The 26616-nt window shown below is 49.4% G+C and overlaps 2 protein-coding genes across 5 annotated transcripts; both read right to left on the bottom strand.

Annotated features, from left to right (window-relative positions):
* Positions 1-28: 28 nt before the first annotated feature.
* Positions 29-13437, bottom strand: Eci1 (enoyl-CoA delta isomerase 1). The gene is made up of 8 exons (XM_045161304.1): positions 13412-13437; positions 13015-13247; positions 12839-12925; positions 3968-4095; positions 2928-3074; positions 2361-2482; positions 2082-2260; positions 29-283 (listed from the first exon to the last, which is right to left on the bottom strand). The coding sequence occupies exons 1-8, from the start codon at positions 13435-13437 to the stop codon at positions 117-119; spliced, it is 1089 nt and encodes a 362-aa protein (XP_045017239.1). The 3' UTR covers positions 29-116.
* A 454-nt stretch (positions 13438-13891) lies between these two features.
* Rnps1 (RNA binding protein with serine rich domain 1) lies at positions 13892-26180 on the bottom strand. 4 transcript variants are annotated; one of them, XM_045130175.1, is made up of 8 exons: positions 26109-26180; positions 22384-22571; positions 21997-22152; positions 21223-21414; positions 19119-19221; positions 18439-18592; positions 15103-15244; positions 13892-14706 (listed from the first exon to the last, which is right to left on the bottom strand). In XM_045130175.1, exons 2-8 carry the CDS (start codon positions 22452-22454, stop codon positions 14607-14609), a joined length of 918 nt encoding a protein of 305 aa, XP_044986110.1. In that variant the 5' UTR covers positions 22455-22571; positions 26109-26180; the 3' UTR covers positions 13892-14606. The 4 variants fall into 4 exon arrangements, with proteins under 4 accessions (XP_044986110.1, XP_044986109.1, XP_044986111.1 ...); XM_045130174.1 differs by lacking the exon at positions 26109-26180 and adding an exon at positions 25738-26102; XM_045130176.1 differs by lacking the exon at positions 26109-26180 and adding an exon at positions 25310-25326.
* Positions 26181-26616: the final 436 nt, after the last annotated feature.

The raw sequence follows: 26616 nt of genomic DNA, 5'->3' as shown, positions 1-26616 counted from the left end.
GATTAGGAAAAGAAAAGGCTGAGAGGACTTTTAAATTGAAAACTACCTTGTTTATAATCCCCTTGAGGCCAGCAGAGCCCGATGGGCCCATGTGGCTGGTGGCAGCCTGGCTTTGCTTAGCCTTTCTTTTGCTTGAGTTTTTCTAAGTACTTGTGTAGGGACTTCTGGATGGAGTCTCTGGAGATGAAGCTGACGAAGTTCTGGATGTCTGCCTCCCGCTGCTTAACCAGGCTGTCTGCCGTGGCCTTTCGCATCATGCTCTTGGTCAGCTGTCTTGCGTGCTCTAAAGGAAATGGGTGTTGCCTGTGAAACCCACCTTCACAGCCAGTGCATTGCTTCTTGCCCTTTTTGGCTAAGATCAAATGCAAACACAGTACCTTTTTTTTTTTTTTTTTTTTTGAGGTAGGATCTTGTTTTAGCCCAGGCTGACCTGGAATTCACTATGTGGTCTCAGGATGGCCTCAAACTTAAAGTGATCCCTCTACCTTGACCTCTCCTCCGAAGCGGTGCGATTAAAGGTGTGCACCACCATGCCTAGCTGGCATTTACATTTAAAAAAAAATTGTTTTGAACATATGTGTGGTATGGTGTATGCACATGTACGTGCAGATGTATGCATTGTGTGGAGACCAGAAGAGTACTCTGGGTGTCCTGTATTGCTCAGCTGCGTACTTCCTTGAGGACAGGGTCTCTCCCTCAACCTGGAGAGACCCAGCTAGACTCAAGTCTCCTCCCACCTCAGGCTGGAGTTACAGACATCTGTGGCCATGCCTAGCTCTTCTTCTTTTTCTTAATGGGAGGAAGTCCTTTATTTCAGTTTACAAATCCAGGGGAAGCTGGGCATGGTGGCACACTCGGGAAGCTGAGGTAGGAGGATGGCTGTGAGTTCAAGGCCAGCCTGAGACTGCATAGTGAATTCCAGGTCAGCCTGGGTTAGAGAGACCCTATGTTGAAAAAAAAAATCCAGATGAAACCATAGATCCAAGCAGAGAGAAACAACCCCAGCAAGCAAGAACCTACAGTGCTCTCCAGACACATTTGATCAGGGGTTGGGGGTGGGAGGACGGTGATGCTCAGATCCAACCCCAATGACATCTCTTCCTGCAGACTGCTGGAGACTTAAGCAGAAAGCTTAACCTTAGTCAGAAATATCTGGGGAGCTAGAGAGATCGTGCCTAGCTCTTTACATGGGTTCTGGAAAGTCAAACTCAGGTGATCCCAGGCCTTCATGCTTAAACAGCAAGCACTGTTAACATCTGACGCCATCTCCCCAGTCCTATTTTTTAATTAAAAAACAAACAACTTAGCAATGTCTCATCCTAGCTCAGGCTAGCCTTGAACTCAAGGATTCCTCTGTACCTGTCTCCAGAGGGCTGGATTACAGGAGTGAAACACCATACCTGTCTGTTGTTTTTAAACAGTTGGGAAGAAAAAAAAAATCTAGCCATCTGTGGTGGTGCACGCCTTTAATCCCAGCAGCTGGGAGGCAGAGGTAGACGGATCACCGTGAGTTCAAGGCCACCTTGAGATTACACAGTGAGTTCCAGATCAGCTTGGGCTAGAACAAGATCCTACCTTGAAATAAAAAAGAAACTGAAAGATTCCAGATCATATTGGATACAGAGAGAACCCTGATCTAATGGCTGGAGAAGGAGAAGCTAGGCATGGTGGGTCACATCTATGTAGCATTTAGGAGGCTGAGGTAGGAGGACCCCCATGAGTTAGAGGCATGCCTGGGAAAGAGTGACCCTTTTGTCTCAGAAGAAAGGGGGTGAGGAGAAGACTTGGGACTGACATAGAGGACAAGGCTGCCAGATGAGGAAGGAGGCAGAGTCTAGAATGAGCCACCAGAAGCTGGAAGAGCCAAGGGAGGGTTCTCAGCTGGGGCAGCTCTGATGGCATCGTGGTTTTGGACTTCTGATCTCTAGAACTCTGGGGAATGTCTCTGTAACTGTAAGCTACCTGGATGGTGGTCATCTGTTGTGACGGCCTGCTTTTATAGAAGTTTAATGGCAGGAGAGGAGTAACTTCTCATTGCCAGCCAGTCCTGAAGCTGCTCAACCTTCCGCCCTGCTCCTCACCTGGAATGGCCATCCACTGGGCCATCACCGAGAGCGCTTTGCTCTGCACCTGGTCCTCGGGCACCACCTGGTCCACCATGCCCACCTGGAGAGCTTCCGCTGGTGGGAAGAGCATCCCCAGCTGCAGGGCACGCTCTGCAGTTCGGTGCCCGACGGTGTTCACGAGGGTGTCTTTGAACCTGGAATGCAGCATTCGCTCACCTCTGTGTTTGGGGGAGGAACTGGGGTTGTCTGGTTGGCCTGGGTTCGAGGGCAGTGTGGATGCAGCCCTGACCTTACCAGAAGGGGGCAATTATGCCCAGCAGGGTCTCGTTCAGTCCTATGGTGTACTTGGGGTTGTCAGCTATTATTCTGTAGTCGCAGCTGAGGGACATCAGGCAGCCTCCAGCAGGGGAGGCGCCCTGCAGGGAAGAAGCAAGAAGGCGCTGCTAGACTCAGATTTCCAGAGAGCCTGGCTGCCATTTCACGTCAGGCTCTGCGGGACTGTTGCCAACCCCAGTGGCCAATCCTATGAGGATGCCTCAAGGAACCCCAAAATGACAGTGTTCCTCACTCCATGTACCCCACACAAAGATCACTAGTATCTCCTCCAGGCCCCTGCATTCTGTCTTGCCCCTTAACTTACTTTCTTTTCCCCTTTGCCCCACGTCACACAGAGCCCACTCCTTCCTCAACCTCCCCGGCTTTCTAGAGTTGGGTCAGAGTGATGTTTCTACAATGCAGATGTGATCAGGGTTCCTTCCAGACAGTCTCGGCCAGCCAGGCCCATGCTCTCCACACAGGCTGTTTTCCCCCTCTGGTCCAGTGGGCCCTCATGAGCTGTGGTGGTCTAGGGGCTGCACTCACATTGATAGCGGCCACCAACACCAGATTGGACAGGTAGAGCCTCAGCCACAGCTCCTGTACAGCCTTCCAGTACTCGGCGTAGTGGACTGGGTTCCGCCCACACATCTCCGTCAGGTCCAGGCCTGCAGAGAAGATGCCTGGATGGTCCTGAGGTGGAGGGCAAGTGTCATGGTCACAGAGAGTCCAGAATTGAGGGCTCCCAGGACAGCCTGGACTGAGGACCCCATTCTGACTCGCTAGAATTATCTCTTTCGAGCTTCAAATAAGACAAGACAGAACAGGCAGGGTCAGGCATTGCTCAGATATACACACACCAGCCCACTGGCTTTCTGCACACCAGGGCCTAAATACCCGGGTCTCCATATACCTGGGCACACGTGGGTGCCCAATTTTGTCATGCAGGCTAAAGAACTCCAGTGCAGTGGGGACTCCTGACAAATCAAGGAGGGGTATATGTTACAATTTACCCCCAAAGGGTCAAGGAAAGGCAGAAAGTATTGGGGCAGGAGAAAGATCTAGGTCCTCAGTTCCATTATCCAGATTCCTACACAGCTATCAAGGAGGCACAGGGAGAACACAGGCTGAAGAGGAATTGCTGGGCCAAAGGCAAGGGTTAAGCAGAACAGGGGTATGTGTCAGGGACAGCGCCAAACCCTGGGACCACAGCCTAGGGAAAACGGCTCAGCATCTCTTACGTAGAAAAAACAACCTCAGGCTGGATCAACGGCTTAGCAGATAAGGCGCTTCCCTGCAAATCCAAAGGACCCCAGTTCGACTCCCTAGGACCCACATAAAGCCGGATGTACAAGGTGACACATGTGCCTGGAGTTCATTTGCAGTGGCTAGAGGTCCTGGCGCCCCTATCCACTCTATCTGCCTCTCTCTCAAATAATTAAAATTTTTTAAAAATTAAAAGAAGGGGGGGCTGAAGAGATGACTTCGCAGTTAAGGCGCTTGCCTGTGAAGCCTAAGGACCCAGATTTAACCCTTCAGGCCCCATGTAAGGCAGATGCACAGGGTGGAGCAGAGCAAGCACCTACCGAAGTCAGGATGACACCTCGGAAGGACTTGTCGTTCTCCAGCTTCTCCAGGCTGATGACGAACTCTGTCAGAAGCTCCAGGCTGAGGCTGTTCACCGGGGGGTTTTTGAACTTCATCACAGCAACCCCTAGTTTCAAGAGAGGAACAGGAGCCTCATACGCGTGCCTGGAAAAGCACCCTAACCAGGCTGTACCTCAGCCTGGCCGCAGGGACCGCTCGGCTCTGGGACTTTAAAACTTCAGGCCGAAGTTGGGTGTTTTGGTGCATGCCTATAATCTGAGCACTTGCAAGGCCAAGGCAGGAGGGTTGCTTGCAAATTCTAGGCCAGTCTGGGATAGAGTAAGACTGAGTGAGTAATTGATTCAGTGGTACTGGGGATCTAGCCCAGGGTCTTGAGTATCTATGCTAAGACAAGCATTGTGCCACTGAGCTATGTCCCAGCCACAGTTACCATCTATTTTTGACCTGTGTGTGGGCATGCGCACGTGCATGTGGTGCTCCAGGAGTGGCTGGAGCTGACCATCACGTCTTCTGCCTGTTTTGTTTGGGCCAGAGCCTCCTCTCGATTCTAGAGCTGGCCTGACTGCGGTTACAGGTGTGTGTGGCCATGCCTGGCTGTTTAAGATGGGTTCAGGAGCTGGGTGTGGCGGCACAATACCAGTTCTCAAGAGGCAGAGGTGGGAGGATCACTGTGAGTTCCAGGTGAGCCAGGGCTAGAGTGAGATCCTACCTTGAAAAACAGCAAAACCAAAACAAGAAAGGATGGGTTTAAGAGATTCCAAATCAGGTAGTTTCAGGCCCTCATGTTTGCATAGGAATGCCCTGAATCACTAAGCCATTTCTTTAAAAAAGGGGCTAGCTAGGGAGCTAGCTCAGACATTAAAGGTACTTTTTTGTTTGTTTTGTTTTTCCAGGTAGGGTATCACTCTAGCTCAGGCTGACCTGGAATTCACTATGGAGTCTCAGGGTGGACTTGAACTCACGATGATCCTCCTATCTCTGCCTTCCAAGTACTGGGATTAAAGGCGTGCCCCACCACACCCAGCAAAGGTACTTTCTTACAAAGCCTGCTAAGATTCAATTCCCCAGCCACTCAAGGAAAGCCTGAATGCAGAAAGTGGCACAAGTGTCTGGTGTTCTGTTTGCAGTAGCAAGATACAATGGGGTGCCCACCTACCACATGTACAAATAAACTAATTTTAAAAGCAAACGAAAAAAAATGTCTTTTCAAGGTAGGGTCTCACTCTAGCCCAGGCTGACCTGGAATTCACTATGTAGTCTTAGGGTGGCCTTGAACTCATGGTGATCCTCCTACCTCTGCCTCCCGAGTGCTGGGATTAAAGGCGTGCGCCACCATACCTGACTAATATTTCATTCTTCCACTAATATATTGACAGGGTCTCTTGCTGATCAGGGTGGCTGCAAACTCCCTACATTGGCTAAGGATGGCCTTGAACTCCTGATCCTCCTGCCACCTCGTCCCGAGGACTGGGATTTTAGGCCTGCACCACTATGCCTAGCACTGCAGGGAATAGAATCTAGGGCCATTCGCATGCTAGGCAAGCACTGTGCAAACTGAGCTCCATTCTTGTTGGCAAATGCTCACTACTCAGACTCCGAGATACACTAGCTCTGAACTCCCAGATTGCCCTGAAGAGAAACACGGGGACTGTCAACACCAGTGCACAACAGCATTACTTCTCTTCTGGCCAAGGAGCTCTGTGGTTAGAGTTCATGAAGTTTTTGTTGAGTCAGGGAGAGTTATAGATGAATTTAGAACACAGAGGGACAGATGACTTTGCCAATCAAGACATTCTCTTCCAAGCCAGGTGTGGTGGCTCACACATTTAATTCCAGCACTCAGGAAGTAGAGGCAGAGGTAGGAGGATCTCTATGAGTTCAAGGCCACCCTGAGACTACATAGTGAATTACAGGTCAGCCTGGGCTAGAGTGAAACCCTACCTCAAAAAGCCAAAAAAAAGGATATTCTCTCCCAAATAAGAACAAAAGTGCAGAGATAAGCAATGGTGTGAGGACACAGGCAAAGATGAAAGATCAAAGGATAATATCACAACTGGCTCCAGGAATTGGAGATATTTTAGTAAATAAAAAAATGAAGATCTGTGCTGGGTGTGGTGGTGCACACCAGTTAATCCCAACCACCACGCCTGGCCCTACTTTAAAATATTTTACTTATGGGCTGGAGAGCTGGCTCAGTGGTTAAGGTGCTTGCCTGCAAAGCCAAAGGACCCAGATTCGATTCCTCAGGACCCATGTAAGCCAGATGCACAAAGTGGTGCATGCGTCTGGAGTTCATTAGCAGTGACTGGAGGTCCTGGTGTGCCCATTTTCTCTCAGATTTGCAGAGATAGAGGAGAAGCGAAGGAGAATGGGCATACCTAGTTTAGAAGTTGACACAGAGGGGCTGAAGAGGTGGCTTAGCAGTTAAGGTACTTAACTGTAAAGCCTAAGGACCCAGGTTCAGTTCTTCAGTACCCACATAAGCCCGTTGCACAAGGTGACACATGCATCTGAAATTTGCAGTGGCTAAAGGCCCTGACTTGCTCCCCAACCCCCCAAAAAAGGAAGTTCACACAGGAAACTTTTCCCCTGGAGAGATGCAAACATACGATGTCTTCATCCCAAACAGGGCTCAGGTGGCAGACCAAAGTACAACTGCACCAATGCCACCAGTTCAGTGAGTTTACTGGAGTCACAGAGCACGGAGAAGGCTCCTTTACAGGAATGTGGAGCCCCCGAAGCAGTCGCTTAGATGGGGCTCCATGTGTCAAGATTACTCCTCCGATGCTCCTCCCTCAGCCTCAGGGTGAGGACTTAAGCTTACAGAGCATAGGGACTCCAAAGTCTCATTCCACCCTGAAGGACAAATTCCCTGTGGCTGCTTCCAGAAGCTCTGTGTCCCTGTCCATCAGTGTGAGACCACAGAGCGGCACGTCAGTGGGTTTGCTATACAGGATCACCCCCCCCCCCCACAGATGCCCCTCCCTCAGCCTCGGGGTGAGGACTGACTTACAGAGCAAGAGACCTCCAAAGTAGCAAGTTACTGGGGCTTACTATGTCCAGATTACCACCAAGGATGGTCCTCCCTCAGTCTCAGGGTGAGAATTGATTTATAGAGCATGAAGACCCCAAAGAAATGGCTCAGGGCTAAGAGGGCTTAGCGGTTAAGCGTTTGCTTGTGAAGCCTAAGGACCCTGGTTTGAGGCTTGATTCCCCAGGACCCATGTTAGCCAGATGCACAAGGGGGCGCATGCGTCTGGAGTTCGTTTGCAGTAGCTGGAGGCCCTGGTGCACCAATTCTCTCTATCTGCCTTTCTTGTTCTATCGCTCTCAAATAAATAAATTAAAAAAAAACAACAAAACAACGAACTTTAAAAAAAGAGAAATGGGGGCTGGAGAGATGGCATAGCGGTTAAGCGCTTGCCTGTGAAGCCTAAGGACCCTGGTTCGAGGCTCGGTTCCCCAGGTCCCACGTTAGCCAGATGCACAAGGGGGCGCACGCGTCTGGAGTTCGTTTGCAGAGGCTGGAAGCCCTGGCGCGCCCATTCTCTCTCTCTCCCTCTACCTGTCTTTCTCTCTGTGTCTATCGCTCTCAAATAAATAAATAAAAATTAAAAAAAAAAAAAAAGAGAAATGGCTTAAATGGAGCTCATTGTCCCTTGTCTGTGACCCTCTATGTTTATACCCATCTCCCCACTCCAGGGCACAAGACCTCCTGCAGTCATTGTATGCATCTGGCACAGGGGGCTCCCATGACCTCAGGTAGGGCTCCAATGAGCCTTCCCACACCTTGAGTTGTCCCAGCTGCTTTTGATAAAAACTGGCAGAGTTAGCCGGGCGTGGTGGCACAAGCCTTTAATCCCAGCACTCGGGAGACAGAGGTAGGAGGATCACCACGAGTTCAAGGCCACCCTGAGAATACATAGTGAATTCCAGGTCAGCCTGAGCTAGAGAGACCCTACCTCAAAAAGACAAAAAAACTGGCAAAGGTGTTTACTACTTTCAACGTGGAGAAATTTTGCCATATAATAGTAAATGTGGGCTGGAGAGATGGCTTAGAGGGTTAGGCGCTTGCCTGTAAGGCCAAAGGACTTCGGTTTGATTCCCCAGGACTCACGTAAGCCAGATGCACAAGGGGCACGTGTGTCTGGAATTAGTTTGCAGTGGCTGGAGGTCCTGGAAATCCCATTCTCTCTCTCTCAAAAAAAAAACAAAAAAAAAAACTTAAAAGCAAATGGGCTAGGCATGTTGGCACCTTTAATTCCAGCACTCGGGAGGCAGAGATAAGAGTATTGCTGTGAGTTCAAGGCCACCCTGAGACTACATAGCAAATTCCAGGTCAGCCTGGGCTAAAAAGTGAGACCCTACCTTGAAAAACCAGAAAAGAAAAAAGTAGTAGTAAATGTTTCCCTCAACATTAACATTTTGGGACTGCAGACTGAGTTCCAGGTCAGCCTGGAGCTAGAGTGAGGCCCTACCTTGAAAAAACCAAAGTAACTACCTAAATAATACCCTGCCTGAAACCCAGCAAACACCACATAGCTGCTTGTCACTTCCACTCTGGGCAGACTGCCCTCTGCTCCAAGCCTCAAGGACACCAAGGCATGTCACCGCAGAGCATTCCCAGGGATCTGGGCTATGACTCTGACCTCTTGCAAAACAACATGGGCAGAGTTGGTCCCAGATCTCCCGAGTTCAGTTTCTCACCAGCCTGTCCTATCTGGAATTCCACAGAAGAATTCCTCCTCACTCTTCTCTCCAGGAGCTGAGCAACAGCTCTCACTAGATGAGTGAAGACTCCAGGATGTGCAGTTTGGCAATGGTGCTGAAAATGCTGGAGGCAGGTGTCCCTAGGCTGTCATTGTCGCATCACTCATTCTTCAAGCAGCAGAGAGATAAGAAAAACAAGGGCCTGATCCCTGGGACACTGCAGCTGTTGGCTTTGGTCATTTGTTCTTGCCTCAAGGGCTTCCAAAGTACCAATTAGTCAAGGGGCATTTCCTAGTGAGCTCAACAGTTTCTGGATGGTCAACACAAACCCTTTTCTGGGAGTGCGGACTAAGTCTTGGTGGGAGATATCTTTTTTTTTTTTTTAAATTTTATTTATTTATTTGAGAGCGACAGACAGAGAGAAAGACAGATAGAGGGAGAGAGAGAATGGGCGTGCCAGGGCTTCCAGCCTCTGCAAACGAACTCCAGACGCGTGCGCCCCCTTGTGCATCTGGCTAACGTGGGACCTGGGGAACCGAGCCTCGAACGGGGATCCTTAGGCTTCACAGGCAAGCGCTTAACCGCTAAGCCATCTCTCCAGCCCAGATATCTTTTTTTTATTCATAATGGAGCAGTACCTATGACTCAGCCACAGCATATAAAAAAGAAACAAGCTCCAGCTTGGTTGGGAGGAAAATTTTGAAATTGACTCTTTACTGGCACAAGAGCCAAACTGGGGAAAGATAAGGAGGTCAGAAGTGAACATGAGTTAACAAGGAGAATTTTTGTTTTGTTTTTTGAGGTAGAGTTTCATTCTAGGCCAGGCTGACCTGGAATTCACTATGTAGTCTCAGGGTGGCCTTGAATTCAAAGCAATCCTCCTACCTCTGCCTCCTGAGTACTGGAATTAAAGGCGTGCGCCACCACTCCCGGCCCTTACACACACATTTTTTTTAAACAAATATTTATTTGTTCATTTGAAAGACAGAGGGAGCGAGGAAGAGGCAGGTAGAGAGAGAGAGAATGGGCATGCCAGGGCCTCCAGTCATTGCAAATGAACTCCAGAAGCATGTGCCACCTTGTGCCACTGGCTTATGTGGGTATTGGGGAATTGAACCCTGGTCCTTATGCTTCACAGACAAGTTCCTTAACCAAAAAGTCATCTCTTCAGCCCCTTACAGAAAGGCTTATTTTTTTATTTTGAGAGAGAGAAAGGCAGAGAGAGAATCTGTGTGCTAGGGCCTTCAGACCCCCAACTCCAGATGCATGTGTCCCTTTGTGCAGATGTGCGGCATGGCATGGCTGCATCACTGAGTCTGGCTATGTGGGACCTGGAGATGTGAACATGAATTCTGAGGCTTCGCAGGCAAGTGCCTTTACTGCTAAGCCATCTCTCCAGCCCCTTACACACTTTTTTTTTTTTTTTTTGAGGTAGGTGTCTCTCTCTAGCTCAAGCTGACCTGAAATTCACTATGTTCTCTCAGGTAGCCTCCAACTCCTCCAACTCTTGGTGATCCTCCTACCTTTGCCTCCAGAGAGCTGGGATTAAAGGTGTGCACCACCACACCCAGCCCTTACACAGAGTTTTTAAAATTTTATTTATTAGAGTCAGCAAGAGAGAGAGAGGGGGACAGAGAGTGAGAGTGGGCATGCCAAGGCTTCCAGCCACTACAATCAAACTCAAATGCATGTGCCCCCTTGTGCATCTGGCTAACGTGGGTTGTGGGGAATTGAACCTGGGTCCTTTGGCTTGGCAGACAAGTGCGTTAACCTCTAAGCCATCTCTCCAGCCCCCTTACACCCATTCTAAAAGCAGATTTGTACCATTACTTCTTTCAAGCCTTAATTTTTCCTAAAGGAAAAAGGGCCTTAGTACTTCTGTTTTACAGCCTGGCTTTTCTCTTATAGTGGGGACAGAAGCAGGCTTGGCTGACTCTAACCTCCAACTTTGAGACCAAGTGTAAGAACTACAGGCATGTGTCACCACAGCACAAATTCCACTTTCCATCACATGAGGTCACCAGTTCCTTACACGATGGAGAAAGCACTTGGTTTGGGAAGAGCAGTATTAGAGTCTAGACAGCTGAGCAGTGGAGGTTCCCGAAGCACGCAGACTGTGGGGGGTGCTCCACATGCCTCCTCAGACTTCACCTGTGCATCTCATTTACACTGGGCAACAGGAGCACTGTGCCAGGGTTGCCCACTAGGCTCTGCTCTTGGAGACTGAACCCAGAATCTTACATATGCTAGGCAACTGATCTATCAGTGAGCCACGCCTCCAGTCCTCTATGATAAAGATCTTGATACGGAGCCTGGAGCCAGGTGTGGTGGCGCACGCCTTTAATACCAGCACTCACAAGGCACAGGTAGGTGGATCACAGTGAATTTGAGGCCACCCTGAGACTACATAGTGAATTCTGGGTCAGCCTGGGCTAGAATGAGACCCTACCTTGAAAACAAACAAACAAACAAACAAACAAACAAAGTGTTTAAGGCTGGAGAGAGCTTAGCAGTTAAGCCATTTGCCTGCAAAGCCAAAGGACCCAGGTCTGAGTCCTCAGGACCCACATAAGCCAGCTGCACAAGGTGGTGCATGCATCTTGGGATCGTTTGCAATGGCTGGAGGCCCCGACATACCCATTCTCCCTAGCTGCCTCTTTCTCTCCCTCTGAAGCTGATTTGAGATTTTGTTCAATATGCCATTCAAAAAGCATTTACTTAGTGGTATCCAGCCTGTGCCAGGAATGTAGTTAATTACCCTGAGATGGCCAAGTCCACGCAAATAAATTCTTGTTAACTCATGTTCACCTTTGACCTCCTTACCTTTCCCCCAGTTTGGCTCTTGTGCCACTTCAGTGATTTCAAAAATTTTCCTCTCAGCCAAGCTTGAGGAGTTTCTTTCTTTTTTCTTTTTCTTTTCTTTTCTTTTCTTTTTTTTTTTTTTTGTCTCAGGGTGGCCTTGAATTCACTGTGCTCTTCCTACCTCTGTTTCTCAAGTGCTGGGATTAAAGGTGTGCACCACTGTGCCCAGCTTGCATATGTCTATTTTAACTGTAAAAAATACATGTCTTAAAGTCTAAAACACTGGTCATTTTGTACAATCAGTGACTTTACCAAGGAGCATACTAACTGCTACCTATTTAAAAAAATATATTTATTTGCAAGCAGAGAGACACACACAAAGAGAATAGGCATGCCAGGGCCTTTAGCTGGTGCAAATGAACTCCAAATGCTTGTGCCATTTTGTTCATCTGGATTAACGTGGGTCCTGGGCAATCGAATCCAGGTTGTTAAGTCTTTGCAGCCAAGAGCCTTAGTTGGTGAACCATCTCCCCAGCCCATATTCTAGTATTTTTTAATTTACTTTTTGTGGTGCTGGGGATTAAACCCAGGGCTCTGTGCATGTCAGGCAAGCATTCTATTACTAAGCTACAGCTCCAGTCCTCTCATACTTTAAAATTCATTTTGCACTATTTCAGGTACCTTCAAATCTGTCAAGCGACCTCTTCAAAATCCCTTTCCAAATTTAAGCCTGATGCCACTCATCACTCCCCTCAGGCCGTCCCAATAACGGAGAACTGAACCAAGCTGGGAGGCACTGAGAACCCAAACCGACCGACCTCCCAGGACACCGCTCCAACAATGCCTGTCACCTAGCGCTGGCAGGACACAGGACAGCCTGCCCTAAATATTGAATGTTGCCAGTCTCTCAGCTAAACTCTGGAACGGCGGTTTTTCTCCACGTCCCCGGGAGGTTTTTGTTTTTGTTTTTAAAGACACGGGTTCCTTCTGTAGTACAGGTTGGTTTTGAACTTGTAATTCTATTTCAGCTAGGTGAGGGGGTTTCCAGTTTACTTTTTCCGAGGTAGGGTCTCACTCTAGTCCAGGCTGCCTGGAACTCACTCTGTGGTTTGAGGCTGGTCTCGAACTCGAGATCTCTTGCCCCAGCCTTCTTGGTGCACCCCGGCAGCCGGCCACAACTGTTTTCAAGTCGCAGTCCCCCGCCCCAAACTTTAAAGGCCGGAGCACGTTCCTATCTTCGTAATAAACAAGCCCCGCTGCAAGCGACGGCGTGGCGCTCTGGCCGAAGCAAGTTCACGCGAGTCGCCCCGCGGGGCTTTAGCCGCCCGCCCGCTCACCTGCGGCCGCCGCCGGCTCCACCAGCACCCGGTGGTTCGCGAAGCGCCGCGCGCCGTCCACCGCCTCCACGCGCCCGAGCCGGGGCCCTGCGGGGAGCGTCGAGGCCCGTTACGCAGGCCGCGCCGCGCCGCTCCCCGCCCGCCGCCCGCCCGCCCCAGCCCGGCCCCGCACCCGCGCGCAGCAGGACGCGCCTCCACGCCGCCAGCGCCATCTTGCCGGGACCGCGGCGCCCCCGCGCCCTCGGGAGGGCAGAACTTCTCCTCCCGCCCGCAGGGCCCCGCCCCGTCTCGGCCAGGCCAGGGGGTGGCCGGGCGGGGCCGCGGCTCGGGCTCGAGCGCGCGGGGAGGCGGCGCCCAGCAGCCCAGGGCCAGGCATTCGTAGAGCACCCCGCCCGGGTCCTGCTGGAAACTGCAGCAGAGGGCACCGAGGCAAGCTTCCAGGCCCTTCCAGAACAGCAAGCCTCAAGACAAGGCTGGGGTGGGGCAGACATGCTTGTGCCAACACGGGAGGGTCATGCATGAAGGCCACACGTGGGCCTGTGCAGTGCCCAGCGACCTTTTTTTCCCTTGTACCCGTGTGGGGGACCAGCTGGCGACATCTCCACTGTTGTGTCCTGCTTCTGGAGCTGTCTTTGCTCCTACAGGACTGAGGTCAGTCACACACACGCACCCTCCCAGCTTTAGGGGGTTCTCAGGAATTGAGCAGCCTTTTCAAGGCCCCTTCAGGTCATGTTTGTGCAGGAAATGCTCTTAACCCGAGCCAGCTCTCCAACCCATCCCCACCTTTAACCACGCTGTGTGGTACAGGAGTTCGATCAGACTGAGATACACCCCCAGACACAACCAGTATTTGAGTTGGAAAGGATCTTACTGCTGGGTAACACAGAAGAACAGAAAAACACCCCTGCCCCTTCGCCCCACAGGACCGGCCTCACACCAAGCACTCTGGGAAGGAAACCTACATGGAGGTAGTTCTTAGGTACCAGAAACTCCTGAAGTGACGGAAGCTGTTCCAAAGGAGCGGGGAGAAGAGGCAGAGACCAGCACTCAGTCTGCATTCTAATCCTGTTTATTCAACAGTTTCTTTACTCTACACGAAGTACAAACACAACCTCATCTAAAACGCTACAAAGTTACAAAACTCAAATTTATAGTACTGACTGTACAATGAAAGAAAGCAATGTACATGTTGCCAAGGTAACCTGCAAGGCCATCATGAATGGCAGGTGAAATGGGGGTGGAATAGGTTATCTTGTGGAGCTGGCTCACCAATTTCAAGGGAAAGGGAGACACAGGGCAGGGGTGTGTGCGTGAGGGCATGGATAGACAGAACCATTTCTGGGAGCTTCCAAGGTTGAACCCTAGAGGTTGAAGAAAGCTCAGCAGGGGCACAAGCAGGCCTAACAGAACAGCAGCTTGGTCCCTTTCCCGCAGATGGTGCTTAGCAAGGGCTTGACCGGGTGGTCTGTTGAAAGACTGCTGTCCTATGGAAAGGCTTGCTTAGCTCTGCCATTGAACAGACTCAGGGATCAGGATGGGAGAACTTTCTAGCCAGTGAACTATATATATAGGGCACCTTTATGGGCACAGTCCTGAATCAAAAGTACTTCTGCAGCCAGAATCTACCCACAGAAAAAGAGGTCTGAACGGCTGCCTTTAAAGCCTCACAGGTGAGGGATCCTTCCCTACTGATCCACCTTTGGCCAGAGAAGGGACAAACTGGGATGGGTGGGACATAAGTTATGGGAGTGAGGGTCAATGGCCCTGTTTATCGAGAGGAGTTGGAGCTGGATCGGCTTCTGTGGCGGCGGCGGCCAGGAGAGCGGGACCTCCTGCGCACAGGGGACCTGCGCCTCGGGGAGCGGGACCTGTAGGTAAAAGAAAAAACCAGGTCAGTCAGAAACAAAAGCCCCAGATGCAGCACTGTGGGGCAAGCTGGCCCTTTCTGAACCAGTCTGCATTTTACATTAGAAACTGTGGCCTCTGCTTAGCCTTTGACCCCAAACTTCCTCGCTTGGCCCCATTTATAGTTCAAAAGGGCAGTGCGCCAGCACCTCATCTCATTACCCATGACAGGAAGAGGTGTGACTCGAGGGCCTCTTCACCACCACTGCCATGCCTTGTCATGATCCTTTCCCCACCACCTCCCTCCCGAGTGCACCATGCTAACCTTCCTGCCTGCTCCACAGCAGAGAGCCACTGTCATCACATGGATTTGTAGATCAGAGGCCCAGTGGGCCCAACAACACTACAGATTGACTAACCTTCTCCTCATCCGAGGTGGTGACCTGCGCCACATAGGAGGTGGTGGCAGCATTCTCCTGGGAGGGCTGAATCGCCGAGGGGGTGGCCTAGGCCAAGGGGCCAACACAGCAGTAGCAGTTATCTCCTGGCCATCAATTTGTCCTGTTGAAAAAGGACCAAATCATAAAAATCTGTAACAAAGGGCTGGAGAGTTGGCTTAGTTGCAAAGCCTAGGGACCCAAGTTTGACTCTCCAGAATCCACATAAGCCAGATGCACAAAGTCACACATGCGTACAAGGCAGCACACGCACCTGAGTTCGAGTGCACTGGCTAGAGTCCCTGGAGTGCCAAAGGGGGATGAAAAGGAAATCTGTGATAAACATCTGTGCTGGTTGTGAGTTACATGTCTACAGTCCCAGCACTGGAAGGAGGCTGAGACAGGGGGTTCACTTGAGTTTGAGACCAGCCTGAACTACAGTGAGGTTCTAATTCAAAATAAAACACCCACCATATGGGCTGGAGAGATGCTTAATGGTTAAGGCGCATGTCTGTGCAAAGCCTAAGGACCCAGGTTCAATTTTCCAGTTTCCATGTAAGCCAGATGCACATGGTGGCACATACATCTGGAGTTCGTTTGCAGTGGCCGGAGGCCCTGGAGTGCCCATTCTCACTCTCCCTCTAATAATAAATGGAGAATGAGATCCCAAAAGGGACATTTATCAATGTATAACTTCTCACAGGAAGTGTTATCCAAGTCAAGTCCTGAGGAATGTGCTTTCTACCTCCTAGGTAGAAGTAGAGGCCAGCAACGTGAGTGACAGGCAAGCACAGACAGAATGGAATAGGCCCAAGAAGGTGGCCCCAGTAACTGAGCCTTTTTCTCAATGACAGTGAGCAGCTGAGGCTCAGATAAGGAACCCTCACCTGAGACTCATACAGCACTGAGAAGGATGAACATAGGATGAAAGTGCCAGAACTTGGTGATGCATTGTGCTAGGTGGTAAGGATTATTGACAGGAAGAACTTTGATTCTTTTGGGCCAACAAAAGTCATAGGGCTCTGTTGACTTCTCAGCTCCTATCTTGTAAAGGTACCCAGAGGCAAACTCAGGCACGAGCATTTGTATTTAACAGGCTTAACGTAAATAAGCCCAACCCAAGTAAGCTGGCTGCTGGCCAAATCAAAACAGCTCCAAGAAGAAATTTCATGACATTAGCTGGGAATGGTGGTGCATGCCTTTAAGCCCAGCACTTGGGAGGTTTGAGGTAGGAGAGAATCACTTTGAGTTCGAGGCCAGCCTGGAACTACAGACTGAGTCTGAAGACAGCTACAGTGAGATCCTACCTCAAAGGGGGGGTGGGGCACTGTAGAGATTGCTTAGTGGTTAAGGCACTTGCTTGCAAAGCTAAAAGACCCAGGTTTGACTCCTCATGAGCCACTCAATCCAGATGTACAAGGTGGCACAGGTGTATGGAGGCCCTGGCATGCCCATTCTTTCTCTCTCTCTCAAATAAATAAATAAAGGGTCTGGAACCTGGCATGGTGGCACACTCCTTTAATCCCCACATTTGGGAAGCAGTGGTAGGAAAATCACCCAAAGTTTGAGGCCACCCTAAAACAACATAGTGAAATCCAGGTCAGCCTGGGCTACAATGAGACCCTACCTTGAAAAACTTAAAAAGGGCAGGAGAGATGGCTTAGCAGTTAAGGCACTTGCCTGAGAAGCCAAAGGATCCAGGTCCGATTCCCTAGCTAGGACCCCCATAAGGCAGATGCACTAATTGCATCTGGAGTTCATTTATAGCAGCAGCTCAAGGCCCTGTAGTGCCCATTCTCTCAAATAAATGTATATAAAGGTGGGTGCTATCACACCCAGCAAAAGACATATTACAATGACAGACACAGATGCACCATCTGACCAGCTGCCATACAAGATCCTACCTAAACCTTGGAACTCACTATGACGTTTCAGAGTGGCCTCAAAAAACTCATAATGATCCTCCTACCTCTGCCTCCGAAGAGCTAGGATTAAAGGTGTGTGCCACCATGCCTGGCTAAACCTTGGAATTTTTAGTTATTCCACCTTCACGTCTCTAAATTCCTTTAGTCTTTAAATTCTTAGCAAGTGCTTAACCTGTGTTATTAACATCAGATGGGCAGATTCTAGAGGAAAAGTGTGATTCATACAACTAAGAACCCATGTGAGTTGAGTGCAGTTTATTCTGAGCTCCTCAATGACACCAGGGGACGTAAAGGGACTGAAAATAGTTGACTATAAAGAAAACTCCTGAATACCCATGCTCTATCTGAATACAAAGGCTCTTATTTTTTTTTTAAAAAAAAAAAAACCCAAACTGTTATTAGTCTGTGGGTTGTCCTCAGTCCCAGATGCCTTGATCCGTCAGCGGAAAACTGGGTACAAATTCTGTGTTCACTAAAATGATGACCTGAAGTCAAAATGGAAACAGCCCCCCAAACTATTCATAGGTGTTGACATGCTTTAAAAAACACTCAAAAACTGTGATAAATGTATCAGTTAAAACTACAAAGTGGAGCTAGAGAAATGTCTTAGTGGTTAAGGCACTTTATTGCAAAGGTGAAGGACCACAGTTCAATTCCCCAGGACCCATGTAAGACAGATGCACAAGGTGGCACATGCATTTGGAGTTCATTTGCAGTGGCTGGAGGCCCTGGCATGCTCATTCTCTCTCAAATAAATAAATAACAAGTAAACTATGAAGTGGTAGAAGACGGCACACTGTGGATTCAGCAGCATCATTCAGCAAAGCAATCCTAACAATGTTGTAATATTGACAAAACAGAAAGTGCCTCAGAAATAACCAAAGAAAGTATTCCCACATAAAAAACCAAATGTATTCTTTGCAAGCTTTATTTGATCTACAAACTTTTAACAGATTGAAAATAGCTTTTAAATGCTAATATATTCATATTTGCTGAATTAGTTTTCAAAAATAGTGCTCCATAAAACATGGTTTTGGTAAGCCCATCCCCAATGAGTAAAAACTGCAATCTGTAAAGAACTTCAGTGGGAGACTTTTTTGCTGTTTTGGTCCCTTCCCCCCAGGTCAGGTCTCCCCTCTAGCCCAGGCTAACCTAGAATTTACTATGTAGCCTAAGGATGGCCTCAAAACTCATGGTGATCCTACCTTTGCCTCCCTGGGATTAAAGGTATGTGCCATCATGCCTGGCTGTTGTTTTTGGAGGTAGGGCCTTGCCCAGGATGACCTAGAACTCACAGCGATCTAGTCAGTGCCTCTTATCAAGGTGTGTTGGAAATCAGCTCAAAAGGTCCAGACAGGCAGTGGCCGTCTGAGGATGCTGTAGGACCACCCACCTCCATCCATGTGTTTCAACGCCTTCTCGGCTTCATCTGGATTCTCAAATTCCACATAGGCATAGCCTTTGGACAGATGAGGATGCATCCTTTCTACAGGCATGTCAATCATTTTAATTTTCCCATATGTGGAAAATATCTCCATGATGTGATCCTACAGGGAAAAGAAGGCCACACTACTGCTCACCAAACCCATCAATTATTAAATCAAAGAGAAGTCACTAAATACTGAGTAACATCTCAGCAGTAGAAAAAACATTATGCCAACTATCATTCTGGGCTATCTCCTGGACATAAAACAGCAGACTTAACAAACACTCTACTCAGGATCATGTAACCTGCTGTGGTGATTCAGGTGTCTTCCCCCATAAACTTAGGTATTCTGAATGCTAGGTTCCCAGCTGATGGGGATTTGGGAATCAACACCTGCTCGCCTCCTGGAGGCATTGTATTCTTGGAGGTGGGCTTATTTTTATGGGCATTACAGCCAGTTCGGCACACTCTCCTGTTACTGATGTCCACCCTCTTCTCATGCTATCGTTTTCCCCTGCCATCATAGAGCTTCCCCTTGAGTCTGTAAGCCAAAAAATAACCCTTATTTTCCCACAAGCTGCTGCTCTTGGGTGATTTGTCCTCTGACGTGCTTGCCTGCACACTCACCCTGGATCCAGGACCCTTACCTTTGTCACATTCCTGGTAAGCCTCCCTATGTGCACTTTGGTGGGTTTAGGGGACGGGCTTCGCCTTTTCCTCTCTTTTTCATCTCTTTTGGGTGGTTTGGATCTGACAATCAGAAAACACCGGTCAGTTTCTGTCAAGTCAAAGTATACTTATTACACTTAGGCTGGAATAGAACTCAGTGCGTGGTGTTCGGCTTGCTCCCTGGCACTGTGAGAGCATAAGAAAAAGGCACAATGACGAAGTACTAGCTGGGTATGGTGGTGTGTAATCTGTAATCCCAGCAAACAGGAGAGGATAGTCATGAGTTTGAGGCCAGTCTGTGTTGTATAGTGAAACCCTGTCTCAAAAAAGGCTGGAGGGATGGTTTAGTGGTTAAGGACTTTGCTTGCAAAGCCAAAGGAACCAAGGTTCAATTCCCCAGGACCCATGTTAGCCAGATGCACAAGGGGGCGCACACATCTGGAGTTTTCTTTGCAGTGGTTGGAGTCCCTAGCGTGCCCGTTCTCTCCCCTCTCCTTTTCTCTCTCCCTCTCTCTCCAAAAGGCATGTCTGGTGATTCATTTACAGTGCCAAGGGGCTATATATACTGTGTACTACCCCTGCCACATACAAATGAATAAAAATACTTTTTTAAAATTCAAGATAGGGGCTGGAGAGATGGCTTGGCGGTTAAGCGCTTGACTGTGAAGCCTAAGGACCCCGGTTCGAGGCTCGGTTCCCCAGGTCCCACGTTAGCCAGATGCACAAGGGGGCGCACGCGTCTTGAGTTCATTTGCAGAGGCTGGAAGCCCTGGCGCGCCCATTCTCTCTCTCTCCCTCTGTCTTTCTGTGTGTCTGTTGATCTCAAATACATAAAAAATGAACAAAAAATATTAAAAAAATAAAATTCAAGGTAGGGTTGCCCAAGCTGAACTGAAATTCACTATGTAGTCTCAGGGTAGCATCAAATTTACAGCAATCCTCCTGCCTTTGCCTCCTGAGTGCTGAGATTAAGGTGTGTGCCATCATGCCTGGCTTTTAAATTTAACTTTTAAAGCACTTGATATTGATATCAAAGTCTGCAGGCCCAGGTTCAAGTCACCAGAACCCACATAAAGCCATATGCAGAAAGTGATATAAGCATCTGGTATTTGTTTGCAGTAGCAAGAGACCCTGGTACCCACTACCCATGTGCCAATTAAAAGGACTCCTGGGCTTAGTGGTTAAAGCATTTGCCTGCAAAGCCAAAGGACCCATGTTAGCCAGATGCCCAAGGGGGGGGGGGGGGCATGCATCTGGAGTTTGTTTGCAGTGGCTGGAGGCCCTGGTGCACCCATTCTCTGTCAAATAAATAAATAAATAAATAAATAAATAAATAGGATTCCTGCTAAGTGTGGTGGTGCATAGCTTTAATCCCAGCACTGGGGAGGCAGAGGTAGGAGGATCAATTGTGAGTTCAAGGTCACCCTGAGACTACATAGTGAATTCTAGGTAAGCCTGTGCTACAGTGAGACCCTACCTCAGGGAAAGAAAAAAAAAAAAAAAGACTCCTTTTGACCATCCTTTCTTCCCTGCTTATTAGAAAAATACACAATACACACTTTGTATTTATGGGCCTGCATGTGCCTGTTTGCATGGGGCGGTCGGTGGTTCTTGATTTACACCTTCCTTGAGAGTCTCTTGTTCACCACTGGGCTTGTCAGGCTAGCTTCCCCAATAGCTTCTGTCCCTACCTTCTCTATCCTGCTGTAAGTATGCTAAGGAACATCTGGCTTTGCCTGCATTTTGGGGATCTGAAAAAGGTTGTCAGGCTTATGGAACAAGTACTTTTACCCACTATTTTCCTAACTCCCCTTTTTTTCGATGACCGTGTGGTATGCACAGGTGTGTGCACCACAGATACACAAGGCTACAGCAGGATGCTGGGTGTTCTCTCTGCTTGTCTGACTTTATTGCCATCTTGTGTATCTGGCCTATGTATGTTGTGTACTGAGGAATCAAACTTGGGTCCTTAGGCTTCGCAGCCAAGCACCTTCACTGCTAGGCAATCTCTCCAGCCCCCCACAATCTATTTTTGAAATGAGCACAGTAATGTACAGTCCAGGCCTGTCAACCTGTACTCACTTAGAGCGGGAACGGCGCCGGTTGTCATGCCTGCGACGAGAAGGGCTGGGGGAGCCAGAGGAGCTGCTGGAACTGGAGCTGCGGGATGTGCTGGAGCTTCCTGAGCGGCTGGATGCAGAGGACGAGCTGGAGCCACTGCTTGAGCCAGTGCTAGTGCTGGAGCCTGAGCTGGAGGTGGAGCTGGACCGAGACCTGGAGACAAGGCAGGGTGGCACAGTGACAATGAGCAGGAGCCACGTTTCTATACAGGAGCCTTTGGAGTACAGGAAACTCCTGCCTGGCAATCTTCAAACCCCACTGCTCTCCCCAGTGGGAAGAATACACCCTTCTCGGACAAGCCTCAACACTGTGGTGATAGGAAGGGGGAAGCTGGTGAATGTGAGAACCATTACTTCAGCTAGCCAAGGGCCTGCAGATGGTCTCAGGCTGGGTGTTTTGTTTTGTTTTGTGTTTTCTTCGAGGTAGGGTCTCACTCTAGCTCAGGCTGACCTGGAATTCACTATATAGTCTCAGGGCGGCCTTGAACTCAGGGCGATCCTCCTAGCTCTGCCTCCTGAGTGCTGGGATTAAAGGTGTGCGCCACCACACCTGGCTCAGGCTGGTTTTTGACTACTGAAAAACGAGATCTATCTAGACTAGGGCCACCCAATCACAATTCTGAATGGAGACATAATTGAGAAAACTATGCCCCAAAGTATCATTTCAGTGTTAAAGGCAGTTCTGGGTGAGCTGTGCAGGGGATTGGGACATGACTGCCAGTCACCTCTGCCCCACCTGGTGCTGCTGCTTCCACTGGAAGCACTGCGCCTCTTCCGAGCCTTATCCCTGCCACGGTCCTTCTCGCTTGACTCCTTGGTGGCCCCCTTATCTTTAGAACGATCCTTGGACTTCTCATCAGAACGGTCCTTACGTTTGGTAGGAGAAGGAGCCCTGGATGGTGAGGAAGAGTGTAAGGTTGTGTACTCCCCCGAACAAACCCTGAAAGAGCACAACCCAAAAAATGGGGTCCAAAGGGCTACAGAGATCCCAGGCGATCAGAGCAAAATGATCTGTGGCTTAGGACACTCATTGTAGAATGTAAAAATCTCCCCTTTCTTAAGGTCCTTAGCAGTGAATGAACACCCCCAAAGTAGCACTAGAAAAATCTTACAGAGGAATTACCTAGTGCTGGACTTTTTATTATTTTCTTTGACTCCTAGCAAGCTCTTCTTTTTCACTCCTGATAAATCCATTCTCCCCTTCTGAGGTGTTCAAAGCAGCAATGGCGGCCTCACTTATCTGAACTCTCACTTCTAACTTGAGCCTGAGAAACGATCCCTAAGCGATTGCAATTTACACCAAAGAGCAGCCTAATAACAAGATAAAAAGATTTAAATAAATAAAGAATGAATTGGCAAGGCAATAATTCCACTTTGCAATAAAAAGTTGAGCACACAAGGGAACAAGGCAACACAGTATGCAACAAGTGTCCACAGCCAGAGCACCTGGGGAGCAGTCACCATTTCCTCAAGGAGGGCTGTCTGTCCACCCCTACAAGAGGCACAGGTGGAATGATCACCTTAGTTTGTCTTTTTTTTTCCTCACTGGAAAACCACAGAATTTTCACATGCCTAAGGCACAGGTATGGTAGGACTCCTAAGTTAGGAGACAGGGGCGGTGGCTGCACCCCCCCCCCACTGTTATTTTGAAGGCTGCACAACACTAGAATTCATTTACTCAAGCTTGATGAGCCTTCTACAATTCTTTCAAAATATTGCAGCACCACACTGGCATACTCTGACAGGATCAGACCCTGCCTTATTGCTACAATTTCCTTTGCAAAGATGAGCATGACTAGAGGCAAAAACCATTTTGAGAGTAACAAGAGAATCAAAAACATTCACACCCATTGCAAATAGACAAAATATCTTACAGAAACACTAATAAGCAGCAGGGGGACTTAGTCATTGCAAACGTTTAACTTTTGTTAATGATTTAGATTATCAGGTGAGTTTGGAGGCATATAGCCAAGTCTGCATTTTACTTTGAAAAAAAGGTTTATAAATGGGGTGAGATTCTGCATGCCATGTAAAGATTTAGCACGCACGGGCGGGGGGGGGGGAGTACTCCAGGGCCTCTAGCCACTGCAAACTGATTCCAGATGTATGCGCCACTTTGTGCATCTGGCTTTAGTGGAATCGAACCCTGGTTGTTAGGCTTTGTGGGCTCTCCAGCCTCCCCTCTTGTGTGTCTATTTTTAGCAACCACCGCTTTCACTAATTTGAGAGAGCAAGATATAAGCAAAGGCCTCAGCGTATGCATCTCAAATCCTCTTGAGTGTAATCTTCCTCAACTGTAACTAAGGTAGACAGCCTATGACTGGGGCCCCAATTCCAAATGAGCAAAGTGCTTCAAAGTGCTGAGTAAATGCTCTGACTTCTAAACAGGGCGCCTGGCTTTGGACAAATGAGCACAAGAAGGCAGTACATTACTTTTGCAGTTTTCTGGGCCATGAAGTCTTTTCAAGCCATTTGCCTTCAAACAATAATTCACTACAGACAACACCCAGTAAGATTAGTGTTCTTGGCAATCAGTGGGATAATCTAGTGCCTGAGAGTCTGGATTCAACATTCCTGGATTTAATTTCAGGCTCCGTGTGTAGTCTTTAACATCGCACTTTTTCCCCCCTGATTTTTTGAGGTAGGATCTTGCTCTATTCCAGGCTGACGTGGAATTCACTATGTAGTCTCAGAGTGGCCTTGAACTCATGGCAATTCTACCTCTGCCTCTCCTGTGCTGAGATTAAAGGTGTGCACCAGCACACCTGGCTTTCATTCATCTTTTCTAAGGTTTTTCATCAATATAATGGCCAACTACAGTTCCTACAGAAGTTTTTTTTTGGTTTTATTTTTAAAGGCAGGGTCTCTCTCTCTATAGCCCAGATGATCCTGGAACTCACACTGATCCTCCTACTTCACCCTCCCCAAGTGCTGGGATTAAAGGTGTGTCACCACCCCTAGAAAGCTTTCTAAGATAAAGCTTCATGTATTATTATGTATTGAATTCCTGATATACCAGTCTCCATCTCCCATTAACTTACAGGTGTAGGCCATCTAAGGCACCGACCAAATTAATCTATGAACCTGACACCCACCCAGTGCTCAAGGCTAGCTAATGTTAGAAGACAGGGTTGATTCTCTCACACCCACTTCAATCTTCAGTTGTTCATGATTTGAGTGCTTAACAAGATCTCAAGATCAGCACCTTCCAATTACAATCTAAAATTCCCTACCAGTCACGTTTACAAAATAAGTGAAACTACTTCTTTTACAGTGCTGGGAAATAGAACTTGGGGTCTTATGCCTACTAGACAAGCATAAGGAACCTACAACTAGCTATCCTCAGAGTCCAAAATTGCTATTATTTTTAGGTAGTCTGTCACTCTAGCCTAAGCTGACCAGGTGCTGGGACTGAATAAAAGTTTGTGTCAACATGCCCAGCTCAGGCTGACCTGGAATTCACTTGTCTCAGGATGGCCTCAAACTCAAGGCAATTCTACCTCTGCCTCCCAAGTGCACCACCACACCCGGCCCAAACTTTGTTTTTTTTTTTTGGTAAGAGTTTCACTCTAGCCCAGGCTGAAACTCCTGGGATCCACTCTGTAGAGCCAGACTGGCCTTGAACTCAGTGATCCTCCCTCAATCTCCCCAATGCTGGGATTAAAGGCGTGTGCCACCACGCCTGGCCAAACTAATTTTTAGTAAGACACTTGGCACATTATAACGAAACTACTAGTTAACATATAATCGATATAAAAATCATTAAACGTGTTCTCTGTACTAAGACGTTTAAATTTGGTATGCACTTCAACAACATCCCAGTTTGGGCGGATACTTTTAAAGGCACCATAGTTACCAGCGGCCAGTGATTATCCTATTAAATAGCACTGAGCTAGAGTGGGGATTTCACGCAACCTCCCGTCCCACAAAAAATTCTTTTCTTTACAATTAAAAAAAAAAACGCAGAGTAAGCAGAGGCTCGGCTGGATGTGCTAGAAAGCAAAGGTTGAGGTTCTCTGTTCACACAAGTTCAGGTAACAGTTCAGGACCTTGGTTACCTCCCCCATCCTCCGGAAAGGTGCGCGTCCAACAGCCAGAGAGAGGAGAGAACAATTAGTTACACGTCGAGAAGGTGGCTGCGTCGCCAGCACAAATCCTCGGCGTCCCCTCCCCGCGTCCAAATACGTTTCCGTTCCAGTGCATGCGGAATAACAAAAGGCCTGCGCCACCGCCCGGCACCTGCCCGCACCTCCCTCCCGCGCTCGGGACACCATGCTCCGTGCACCCGAGGCCGGACCCGTATGAAGGCCCAGTACGGAGCAGCACACGGGAGCTTAAAAAACAATACGAGTAAGAAAGAAGCATTCGTGGGAGGCACGGTTTGAGTGGACGACAACACGAGAAGGTAAAGCCATCCTTCCAGGCCGGCCCACAAAAGCACTCGGCCCCCGCCCGCCGACCTCGCCCCTTCACTCACTACGCCTCACGCAGGGCCCGACGGGGCCGACCTGGGTCTCCGGCCCGGCGACGGGACCAAGGGAAGAGACTGCACTCCCAGCCGCCCCGAGTCCTGCAGGCCTGGGTCGCCGCCGAGCGGACGAAGCGGGGTCGCCCTTTCCGTCTGCCGCCGCCGTCGCCGACACGACCACTTCCGGGCCGCGGCCTCGACGCCTCCCACTCCGCCCGCCCCGGGCCACACTCTTTCTTCTTGAAGCCTTTGCGACTTCTCCGGCGGGCCTCTGGTCGCGCTGCGGGGCTGAGGAACGGACCAGCTCCACGATGCGCCCCGCCAGGCCGGGCACACAGTCCCCGGAGCTCGGATGCGGCCGGATTCCCCTCCCAACTTACATCTTCCCGCGGACGCCACCTCCTCCCGCTCTTCTTAGACGCAGAGGCCGGCGCGATGCTGACGTCAGCGCTGAGGCGCGGGAAGGCGCTGCCGCCGGGCGCGCGCAGATGACGCAAGACGCCCCAGCCAATGGGCGAGCAGCGGAGCGTTGGTCGGGCCCGCGGCGGTTCGTGGACTGCGCCTCGCGGCGCGTGAAGCGTCCGGGGTGGCTTTGGGTTGGTTTTGCGCGTCCTGGGCAAAAACGGGCAAGTCGGGTAGTAGATGTCCGGGCAAGGCCGCGCCGCCTGGGCGCCGGACGACCGGGGTGGACGGGACTTTCGGGCCGAGAGCTACGGAGGGGGCGAGGGGGGGTCAGCGGCCACCCGTGACGTCCCCGCCAAGGTCACTATCGGGTCCAAGTCGCTGGGGTTTTTAATCTTAATTTTGGGGGTTCCAGCGCAAACCCCATACCTGAGCTCGTGTCTGTGTTACGAGAGAATTGAAATAAAACAAGACTAAGGAGGATAA

Source organism: Jaculus jaculus, chromosome 11, assembly GCF_020740685.1.
Source record: "Jaculus jaculus isolate mJacJac1 chromosome 11, mJacJac1.mat.Y.cur, whole genome shotgun sequence".
In the NCBI taxonomy this organism is placed as follows: domain Eukaryota; kingdom Metazoa; phylum Chordata; class Mammalia; order Rodentia; family Dipodidae; genus Jaculus; species Jaculus jaculus.
This window is presented reverse-complemented; position numbering and strand designations above follow the sequence as displayed.

Coding starts and splice junctions, on each gene's coding strand:
- Eci1 (XM_045161304.1), bottom strand. CDS start 13,437: ATGTCGCCAGCTGGTCCCCCACACGG. Junction 13,248..13,411: donor CCAGCTGGTCCCCCACACGG/GTACAAGGGAAA, acceptor CCTCTGCTGCAG/TTTCCAGCAGGACCCGGGCG. Junction 284..2,081: donor CCAGTGGATGGCCATTCCAG/GTGAGGAGCAGG, acceptor CATTTCCTTTAG/AGCACGCAAGACAGCTGACC.
- Rnps1 (XM_045130175.1), bottom strand. CDS start 22,454: ATGGATTTATCAGGAGTGAAAAAGAAGAGCTTGCTAGGAGTCAAAGAA. Junction 19,222..21,222: donor CGGCGCCGTTCCCGCTCTAA/GTGAGTACAGGT, acceptor TCTGATTGTCAG/ATCCAAACCACCCAAAAGAG. Junction 15,245..18,438: donor GTTGAAACACATGGATGGAG/GTGGGTGGTCCT, acceptor CTTTTTCAACAG/GACAAATTGATGGCCAGGAG.